The sequence below is a fragment of the Sinocyclocheilus anshuiensis genome, unplaced genomic scaffold (assembly GCF_001515605.1).
Source record: "Sinocyclocheilus anshuiensis isolate Anshui unplaced genomic scaffold, SAMN03320099.WGS_v1.1 scaffold819, whole genome shotgun sequence".
Lineage (NCBI taxonomy): Eukaryota > Metazoa > Chordata > Actinopteri > Cypriniformes > Cyprinidae > Sinocyclocheilus > Sinocyclocheilus anshuiensis.
The window spans coordinates 138748-149392 of NW_015548238.1; the positions used below are offsets into that span (position 1 = coordinate 138748).

At 40.5% G+C, this 10645-nt stretch overlaps 2 protein-coding genes across 5 annotated transcripts in view; one reads left to right on the forward strand and one right to left on the reverse strand.

Moving 5' to 3' along the window:
- Window positions 1-2029: 2029 nt before the first annotated feature.
- LOC107654795 (protein FAM217B-like) lies at window positions 2030-7777 on the reverse strand. 3 transcript variants are annotated; one of them, XM_016442049.1, is made up of 4 exons: window positions 7469-7777; window positions 3930-3996; window positions 3716-3783; window positions 2030-3451 (listed from the first exon to the last, which is right to left on the reverse strand). In XM_016442049.1, exons 1-4 carry the CDS (start codon window positions 7507-7509, stop codon window positions 2179-2181), a joined length of 1449 nt encoding a protein of 482 aa, XP_016297535.1. In that variant the 5' UTR covers window positions 7510-7777; the 3' UTR covers window positions 2030-2178. The 3 variants fall into 3 exon arrangements, with proteins under 3 accessions (XP_016297535.1, XP_016297536.1, XP_016297534.1); XM_016442050.1 differs by lacking the exon at window positions 7469-7777 and adding an exon at window positions 4164-4747 and having other exon boundaries at window positions 3930-3992; XM_016442048.1 differs by lacking the exon at window positions 7469-7777 and adding an exon at window positions 4164-4747.
- Window positions 4755-10645, forward strand: part of LOC107654797 (protein phosphatase 1 regulatory subunit 3D-like) — an 18697-nt gene continuing 12806 nt past the window's right edge. The window contains exons 1-2 of one of the 2 annotated variants that reach the window (XR_001630369.1): window positions 4755-5070; window positions 6192-7402. Coding sequence is in view for 1 of the 2 variants with exons in the window: in XM_016442051.1 (XP_016297537.1) it covers window positions 6206-7093 (888 nt within the window). In the remaining variant the exon portion in view is untranslated. Of the gene's footprint in view, window positions 5071-6191; window positions 7542-10645 lie in introns of those variants that run through there. The other variant, XM_016442051.1, reaches the window with a different exon arrangement.

A 10645-nucleotide genomic window follows, 5' to 3' on the forward strand; every position in this document is an offset into this window, starting at 1 on the left:
CTCATACGTCATCCTCCCGGAGCTGCTTCCCTTTACAACAGTGAGCGCAAGCTACATTTAAATGATTATTACGTTTTGAATATGGATATTTTTCTTACAAAAACGCGTCGATTCGCTATAGAAGGCCTTTGTTCACCCCCCGGAGCCGTGTGAGACACTTTTTTTTTTTATGGATGGGCGCTTTTTATTTAACTTCTTTTGGACTGATGCATGCAACACCCGCTGAGTGGCATTAAACAGCTTGAAAGACCAAAGACAATTTTTAATATAACTCCGACTGGATTCATCTGAAAGAAGAAAGTCATATACACCTAGGATGACTTGAGGGTGAGTAATTTGTGGGCTAATTTTCATTTTTGGGTGAACTAACCCTTTAAGCCATCTAAAAATGTAAAGGTCGATAGGGGATTACTTTAAAATACAAAGTGTGGAGGGCACGGATGATGGTGGAAAGAATGAGCCAACGAGCCAGCATACAGACTCAGACACAACTGATGACGAGAGCACAGGTGCGGACAGGGAGGAACCGAGTCAGGAAAACAAAAGATCCCTGATAGCACATATTCATCACGGAGATGTCTATTTGATGTCTGCATTAAATGAGTGTTTGCTCATATCCAATACGTCTATAGGACATTTCCTATCAGATGTCAAATAGATGTAAAGAAAATGTCTTTAAGATGTTTATGATTTAGAATGTATGTAAAACTGACATCTTACAGACGTCTTGTCAGATGTTTGAACACAGCAGACGCTTTCCAGACGAAGCAATCTTTAACAGACAACTTGCAGACCTATGTGTGCTATCTGGGAAAAGGCACTACTTGGATGCTTTTGCTTTTGCGATGTTGGTGTCACGTTTTACAAGAAAAGATAATGGCCTGTTGTGCTTACATCTATACACCTTTCACTCTCGTAGACTAAAACGAATGCTTGAAAGATGGATTCATTATAAGTCTTAATGAAAGCCACAACAACTAGCATGTATAACATGTATTACCAAAAACATAAAGCATATGCTGTGCCTTATCATTTCCTCGTCATTTTTGCCGCGCACACCTTACGCTCATGTGCACCTGAACCGCGCGCACTGATAGGGAAAGCAAGGAAGATAAAAAATGTGCGAATTTTAACATGTAAACAACACTTCAAATATGCGTTGTTTGTGCATTGTTTAGCCGTAGATTACATGTTGTTTACATGTTTTTTGTGCGTTGCGTAGATTTTTCACATGCAGATAGATAGATAGATAGATAGATAGATAGATCAATTAATTTAAAAAAAAGTGCAACCAAATCATACGCTGGTGCAACCATTTGAGAAAGTTGCACCAGTGTGACCAGTGATAAAAAATGAGTCTAGAGCCCTGCCAAGTGGCATTTACATCTTATAATAGTTTGTTAGGTTTTAAATAATCAATTAATACATGTGTTGAAAATGAAGATAAGTATTGTGAAACTTCCTGTTTGTTGAAAGTTAGTGTAACATCACGTTAATTTGATGAACTGACCAGTGTTGGGGAGAAGTTATAAGTAACATGAGCTACATAATCCGATTCATTTTTTCAAGTAACTATTAAAGTAACACATTACTTTTTAATTTACAAGAAGATATCTGAGTGACTTTTTCAAATAAGTGAGGCCAGGTGCTTTGTTTTCCTGTGTATTGACTGACTGCTCTCCTGTCCTCATGTTGAAAGAAATCAGGCGTTGTGAGCGCTGTGTGAACATGATGTTACTGTAGATCTAGACTAAATAAGAACATGCATTTACTCATCTCACTTACACAAAAACAGATTCAGCATTCCGCAAAATCAATAAAAGAGTGAAATGCAATCCTGCAATAATTAAATATGTTAAATAACACAGATATCATTTATGTTCCGATGATCCAATTCAACCATACTAATAAGAAAGTAACGTAATGTATTACTTTTCATAAGAAAGTAACTAAGTAACACAATTAGTTACTTTTTTAAGGAGTAACACGATATTGTAATGCATTACTTTTAAAATGAACTTTCCCCAACACTGTTCTTCATACATTCACTTTAATAATACTGGGATCAGTGGTCTAAACGTCACTGCAATAAATTTCTCAGAAAATATACCACTTGGTTTGATATTTCCTTGTCTAATGCAATGAAATTCATACATTTTCCAGGCCACTGTATTGAAGTTACTTTGTGACAAATTCAACATGCTTTTGCCTCTGGGTCAGTCGACTAGTTACAGAGTCTTTTGAGCTATGTAACCCATCTGAACTTACAGCACAAGCTAATTTTGGGTCCTGTTGTGTTTTATCAAAGGTCTTCCTTTGTTCACTGCGTCCTCGTGCCCTATAGCCTACCTCCCTCATACCCACACAGGAATGACTTCTTTGCCCTGGCCTTCTCTTTTTTACATCACCAATACTGGCATTGCTGGCTGTTGTAGCTGTAGAAGAAACTTGGTCAACACTGTATGTGGAACCAACCGGATTGCGAATGTTACCAATAGCCTGCATGCGCCTCAAGTGGCTGCTCTCGCTCAAAGGGTCGCTGAGTCTGTGCTCTCGAGATCGGTGTCTGGGTTCCAGCTGATGAGCCCTGCTCTCACTGCTGCTCCTTTTAGGCAAACCTGAGACCTGGCCCTTCTTCTCCAGGAGTGGACTCAACCTTGTGTGGTGGTGGTAGGCAAAAGAGCGGCATGTGCCATTCAAGATGGGATACTGATTCTGGCAATGTGGGCAGGTACAGCTTGAAAGCTGAAGGGTGGGTGCACTAGCAAAAGAGGACAGTAACGCCAAAGGGAACGCACGCTGGCACTGGAGGATGCATTTAGGAGAGCTGAGGCTGCGATGAGAAGTCGAATGAGGCAAATTGCGACCTTTAGGTAATGGGGCGTTGGTTTTGCTGCTGTCTTCTTGTACGGTTTGGATCTGATGCCATTCCAATTGCAATAGCCGGTCCAAGTATCTCTCAAGCTGCCCAGTGGGCTTGGGACGAGGAATGCCCTTGCCTTCGGTGTTCAAGTACACAGCTAACTGCAGGAGACTCCAAGAATTGAAAGGAGGCGGTAAGAAATCTGGATAGCTGCCTCTGAACTTGTTGTGCCTTCGACAAGAAGGTCTCGAGGCATGAAAGTCAGACGGATCTATGACCTCTGCACGTAGGTTGAGGTCAGGAGGAGAGATTTGAGCGGGAAGCGCAGAATACCTTTCAGAGTCCGAGAGGTCACTGGCACTGTCCTCTTCTCCATCTTTACTTTGTAGCGTACAGCTCTCGTCTTTGGGTCTGCACTCTGACGAGTCTTCTCTCTGAGCTTGTACAGGATGAGGGTATACAGGCCTTACACTTGAACTTTTACCCCTGCCACCACTCTCTTTTGCACCATGGCTGTTTTGTCTTTGCTGCCTCTCCTTCTGTCCATTTTTGGAAGTTGCGTGAGATTTGATCTTAGCGTTGTGTTGCCTCAAGGAACCAAAGGAAAAGGTTTTAAACATCTTTGAAATGTTTACAATATCTGGTCACACTTTATGTTGCCACATATTGACAAAAATAATCATGTACTCGGTGTGCCATTATTTATTTATTATTTATTAATTTGTAGCTGCTTCTCTCGTTATAATAATTAGGCTATAGTAAAATGCAATATGCATAACTCAAACACTGTAATAAATAAATGTGTTAACCCTTATCTCAATTAATCATCTATGTGCCAAATTCTTTTCTAACCTGTCTGTGGGGTTCGCCATGATCAACATTTTGTCCAGTCTGGTCCTTCTTAACCTTTGCTGAGAGTCCTGTAGACATGAGGAAAACAGCACTTACACCTACCATCATATGCTCAATTTATGATACTTTCTATTCAAAATCTATTTAATTTAATTAGTCTATTCCATTTTTTTTTTTATAACGTACACATAAACCATTGCTGTTGAGTACTCACAGGTTCAGATGACAGGCTGATGCCATTATTCGGTGGTGGATGCAAAGGTGCCTTTGTGGTTTTCTTGCTTCAGTGAAAAAGTCAGGTTAGTCAAGATCAGTTCAGAAATAAAAGCAGCTAAATTTGGTTCCAATTTTAAAGAAGCCTATCCAAGCTCCTTCATCAGAAATGGATGACCTGGCTGGCAGGTAAATAAAACATGACCTTAATTTAATTACAGTTGTTTATTCTTACCTTGGTGCATGTCCCACTGGGTTAGTTTGTGTTCTATCAAACGAACGAAGCTTATTCTGACTATAATGCACAGTGCGCTCCTGTAAGACCGTTCCCATCTCTGGCATTCCTCAAAGCAGCCTGGATCTCCTAGAACGGATGGATTCTCTCCTATTGCATGCACGGAGTCTTTTGATCCGAAGGCATATCCATTTTTTCTTGATCATGTGAAGTTTACACCCACGATCAATCGACTGTCTCGCGTACTGCTCGCTTTAATCCTCGGTGCATATGTACCGTTCTGTCCTAAATAATTCAGCGACGACCGGATCAGCCTGTCTGTAATGAGATGCATTGGTCAAATTAGGCGGTCTGTTCGATTCTGTCTCATGCAGTACACTAATCGATATGGGCTTAATTGTGTGGAGCTTGTAAATTAGGATATTTACGCAGGCGTGTTTTCCAGCTGTGTGGATGCTGAAGGGCGCATTGTTGTGTGGGAAATGTAGTCAACAGTGTCATGGGCTCACAGTGTAGCCTACACGATACTGTAATATGTCTGAGACCCCATGTGCACTGTAAGCCAGCGACGCGAATGCAGTTAACCTGAAACGCGCTATTTAAGTCAAGATCGTCGCGGCGTTTATTCACAAATGCTCGCGCATCGAGATTGACTGAGCGCTATGCATTGTTTACAGACAGGACGTGAGAATGTCTTATCTCATGTACGGGGGTCTAATAATAATCGTCGGTGTGGTAGTTGAGACATGGGATCAGTAGTTAAATGTCATAGGCGCTCGATCTCCGCGTATTTTATTACAACCACACTGGGTGAAGAGGTCTTCTCCACTTTAAAATGAATATTTTGTTTGTATATTCGTTTTAACTGCACATAACGAGGGCGTTCTTCCTCACAATTTACAGCAAGGTAAGAATCTGTTGCCAGATGTAGACGTAAAACTGAACAGCCTTAAGCTGAATGTATCGCTTGAGTTTCGTGTTAAGAGAACTGTCAATCAAATGCTTACTATTTATATGTAGCTATCAAGATGTTACGCGTTTTGTTTTCTTTTGTCATTTATGTTTTATTATTATTTCAAATATTTTTCGTAGCATTTTCAATGACAGTGCAGAAGGATACATCATAAAAAAAGCAGTAAACCACAGGAAACTGTCCATATTCATCTCTTTTACAAACCTTCCAACCAAATAACCCCTCAACATAACTCAAATTTGAAGAAGAAAAAAACACAAAAAAATAAAAATAACAAAGAACGAAAAACAGAATAAAATATAAATAAATAAATGAGTAATTGAATAAAATAATAATAAACTTAAATTCCTTCTGAAGACAGTCTTTTAATAGTTGAAAGTTATGGATCGTTTCCAGTTGGAGGTGAACAAGGTCAACCTTTAAGAAGGGATCCCAAGTCTTCTAAAAGGATTTAAGTGAAACAGAGAGTGAACATCTCAATTTCTCAAGCCTAACACAATAGAAAATGTCCTGTATCCACCTGTCGTGAGTTGGAGGGGAAGTAGGCTAGGCTTCCACTTGAGTAGAATAGCCTGTCTGGCCAAGATTGTAGTAAAACCAATAACTTTACGATCTAGGGCCGTCAAATCTAAGAGAAACCCCAAACATGGCTAGAAATGGGTCAGGGTCAATATTAATGTTAGTGTCTCATACATCGGACCAAAAGGCTACCAGCAGCGGACGTGTCCGTCATTTATGTTTTAAGCGTTAGTATAAGTGGAACATACTGAATAAAGTAATGAAGAAATGAATAGGCTAGTGCACACTTCATGGAACATTTCAAAAAGTCAGAATGTATTTTCGTTAACAAAGCAAATCATTTCACAAATGAGGAGGTTTGTTAGGTTGGAAATGATAAAACGGTTCCAAATTTAGTGACACTTTATGGTTGTCAGATATTAGTGGTCCATAGTTTGTAAAAATGTCTTTGGCAAAAGAGCAAAAAGATGCTAGTTGGCGAATACACTCACATATTTTCAAGTGTGACTTTGTGTGTTCGCAATTTTTGCTAACAGAAAGCACAGAGAGAATGGAATCACATCCGCCTGGATCAGGACCTGCCTTGCAGTTCACAAGTGGCTTTAGTGAAGTATCTAGACCCGTCAAGACCTTTCATCTTCGGGACATCTACAATCCCAAACCACCCCAACAAAGGACCCCTGTGGCAATACGGCCACCCAGCCCAAAACTAGGTCCTCCTCAGGAGCCCGTCGTCCGGCATAGGCAGTCGTGTGAGCCCGAGCCAAAACCCATCATGAGGAGACGGGCTAAATCCCTCTCGTCCTCCACAGAAGAGCACACCTGCAGGAACGTGCAGGTCCGCTTCGTAGATTCGTTAGGGTTGGAACTGGAAGATGTGAAGTTCTTCAAGGCCAGCGAGGACCCATTGGTGCCGGTCCACGTCATCACAAGACTGCTGGCAAGCTCTGAGCTGGCCTCCAAGAAGAAGCTGGAGCTCTCTCTACCCTACTTCCAGCCATCCTTCCCTGACAACATGCGTGCCGAGGCTGGTTTCCTCAAGCGCTTGTGCCAGCAGCGAGTTTGCCTGGAGCAGGTGTTTTGCTCTGAGCTGGGAATTATCGGAACTGTGCAAGTGCTGAACTTGGCCTATGAGAAAGAGGTTACGGTACGATACTCGTTTACCGACTGGAAGTGCAGCGCGGAGAGTAAAGCGAGCTGGATCTCCACCGTTCACAGAGATCGGCCCGATCCAGAGTCCGATATGTTTCGTTTTCATCTGCCTGTCCCACCTTTCATCATGCAGCCAGGTGCCATGCTACAGTTCGCCATCTGCTACCGGGTCAGAGGATTTGAGTACTGGGACAACAATGGTGGGTCTAATTATAAACTGACCTGCCAGACGTACAAATTGACGGTCCCCAGAGAGTGTGAAGATAGCCTGGTGCATTTCATTTGACTCTTCACTAGAGATGCCATATACAGTGCTGTGAAAAAGTGTTTGCCCTCAGCCTGATTTCTTCTGTTTTTCTGTGTGTATTTCATACTAAACATGAGTAAGGCAACCTGAGTAAATACAGCTTTTATTTATTTATTTTGAATGGAGCAAAAAAGCTATCCAACACCTATCACCCATGTGAAAAACAAATTTTCCCATTTAATGTAAAATCTGGTTGTGCCACCTTTACCGTCTTTCACAGCGCTATGGTAGTATTTTGGCCCTCCACACAGTTTAGCCCCATTGTAGGGTTGTCACTGCCTGTTTAAGGTCCTGCCACAGAATAAATATGAGTGATATTTTTCTTATTCCCTTGCATTAGCTTCTTGACCTTACCCGACAGAGATTTCTCCAGGCCGACCTCCTGCTAATGGCATCTGAGGAAGGCAATCAATGTGCTTCTGACTCAGGACAGCTGTAAGGGCACATGATAGAAATTTGAGGTCAGGTGTAAAAATATCATCGTTAAGCCAAAAGCAAAACGACTCTAAGCACACTTCACCTTTGACACACAGCCTGACAGTTGCAGTGCATATCTGAAATGCTCTGTTTGATGTAGATTATTCAGCCTGACTGCATTCACTATCAATAACTAAACACAAAGTATGCAGAGCATTGCCATTATAGCTAGAGTTACTGTCATCTTTTTTGATGACATGTTTGTGAAATTTATAATTTGTTATGACTTTCTTTATTTCTTTCTATAATTGTATAACAATAGATTATTCTGAACTGGGCTGTTGATAGTAAAAGAAAGCGTCTCTGATTTTAAATAGTACTGTGACAAAACACTAGATGGTGCTGTGAATCTTGAGGAGGAAATTTGTAACTTCAATTCTTCCGCATTTGATTAGGGGGTGGAAAAGGGGACAATCAAGGCAGACTGATGTCCACAATCTGAAATACTCACTATAAAAAATGAAATGATTTAGGGTTCCTCAGATGGAACAAGTGTGTGTGTGTGCGCTCGTTTTTGTGACAAATGAGGACATAAATTTGTATAATGACAAAGGTATGACATAGGTATTACAAGGAGAAGGTGCCTTTTCAGGACATTACCCCATGTCCCCACTTTTCAAAATGCTTATAAATCACACAGAATGGAGTGTATTGAAAATCTGAAATAGCACAAAGTTTCCTGTGAGGGGTAGGTTTAGGGGTAGGGTTGGTGTAGGGCAATAGAATATACGGTCTGTACAGTATAAAAACCATTACGCCTATGGGATGTCCCCACTTTTCACAAAAACAAACCTGTGTGTGTGTGTGTGTGTGCAAACATATATACATGTATACATACAGTATATATATAATGTATTTATTAAGAGGGACCAAAAGAGCTCACAGTCAGTGCATACTATGGGCAGTTTCCTTTAAAATAACTGTATGACAGACTATGGCAGTACTTTTTTAGCTGATGTGTGTGTGATAGCGTAATCTTGGCTTGTTTATACCCTGTTGAAGACTTTCTGACAAGGATTTCATAGAAGATGAGGGAGAAAAGCCCTCAGTTTAGTGACTTTCTTTGCCTTGTGTCATCTTGTTTCAAACAAACATAAATGAATCGAGACATTACATGACAGATTTGTGTGTTTTCTGATGTTTTCCTCCTTCCTGGAGTTTGAGTACAAAGACATTTAATGATTGGATCTGCATGCAGGATCATCAGCTCTGTTTGCGTTTCAGTGGCCTTACAGAGAAATATTAACCGGGTGTTTTAGTGGCTCAGGCATCCATTTCTTCCAATGAAAAGGAGACTGACCCAGTTAAGGAGCTAATCTCTTATGCATGAGCTTTAAATGCCTTCATTATTATTAATCAGAAGGTTGTCATGCAAATAACTAGATTGTAAGCACAATAGCCATATAAACGAGGAGATTAGATGCAGATCTTGTTATATTTAGTGTCTTGTTCAGAAAACCTAATCTCGTATTCTAAATTTACAGTTTGTGGTTTTGAAATTATCTCCAAGCTCGTTGTGTTTTCACAAATGTCAGCCACTCCTCGCACCATTCCTGCTGCTGAACATACTGTTCTCCTGACAGAACTGTGGAGCTGATGCAACCACAACTCTACTGAGAATACATAAAATAATGTGTGAAAACACATCTGATGCTTTTACATAACCAATGCTGATCTGACACAAAGGTAGCTTTGTCATTTATACACTGTCTGTTAAACAAGTGTTATAAAACCAGTACAGAATCTGTGCATTGGTTGGTTTCTGCTGCAGTGGAGCGGCCTGCTTAAACAGTACACAATAGTAATAACGTGATGTATAAGCATGCATTTCAAGATGTCTTAATATGAACTATAGAGAATGAATCATTTTTGGGAGTGGTAAGTCTTAAGTGTGTAAAATTACACATTTCACATTGCAAAGGAAAATTGCACTAAATAGTGTTTGCGTGTCACCACAGGGAGCGATGAATGCCATGCTGGAAATGTTACAATGCACTTCATGGCATTTTCGAGCAGTCATGTTCTCCTTTTGAATTGTCTAACATAACGCTAAAAAGCTCAATTAGAAGGAGAAAACCCTCAGCTCCTGAAAAGTGAATCATTTTCTATTAGTCATTAAAGGTGTTTTGGAAAAGCATGCACAGAATGTTCCTATTATCAGTGAACGAGGTGTCGTGAGAAACACACCGTCTCTGTTCCAGCCTCAACAAAAAAAAAGAAAAGAAAAAAGTTTAAAGGAGCTGCCTGTCTCATCTTCTTCTCCTTTTTTTATCAGAATCAGAAATGCTCTTTGTGACCCAGCCTGATTTCATCAATTGTGTGGGACACCATGCAGACTCATTTGATTAGCCTACTTTGCCTGTGCATATATTAAACATATATTGAATATATAGCCCTTACTGACAACTAGTCTCACAAGAAGAATTTTTTTGTACTCGCACGTTGAAAAGTATTAACTGTTCAGCAGAAGTTTGTTAAAAAGAAAAAAACATGAAACAAGCATACAACAGACTCTTGTTTTTGATCTTCACGTCTTCTTTTTCATTAACCTCAAAGGGAAATCGTGTCGGGGTGCTGTAAAGTGCCTTCTCTCCATCAACTGACACCACTGTCCTGCTTTCTGCTCACCCACATACAGCAGCTACTATGTCATGATGGAAAAGCTGTGACTTCTTCAAATATAACCTTACATTCAACCGGCCAAACATTTAATCTGTGTTTATACACAAAGGAAAATGAGCACTTCAGGAATGAATGTTAAACTAATGCCAGATCGTCCCTCCTCACAGATCTGTGATGTGTGTGTGTGTGTGTGTGTGTGTGTGTGTGTGAATGCAGATAATGACTTCCTGAAAGCTTCTGTAAGACTATTATCCGTGGCTTAGGTTTGCTACTGATAAAAGGCATGAAAGAAATTGAATCTGGCGTTCTCTTGAACACAAGACAAGAGATCGATTAGACAAATGAGCATAAGAGATTGGTCCATGAGAGTACGGGCACAAGCATGAGCACGTGTTTCGGCTAAATCGATTCATCATCCATCCATTCATTCAG

Bases quoted from the DNA above. Each gene is read 5' to 3' on its own strand.
- LOC107654795 (XM_016442048.1), bottom strand. From the start codon at position 4,270: ATGCCAGAGATGGGAACGGTCTTACAGGAGCGCACTGTGCATTATAGT. The intron at 3,784-3,929 runs GTGAGTACTCAA...TCATGTCTACAG, and splicing joins TCAGCCTGTCATCTGAACCT to GACTCTCAGCAAAGGTTAAG. The intron at 3,452-3,715 runs GTTAGAAAAGAA...TGGTTCCTTGAG, and splicing joins ATGGCGAACCCCACAGACAG to GCAACACAACGCTAAGATCA.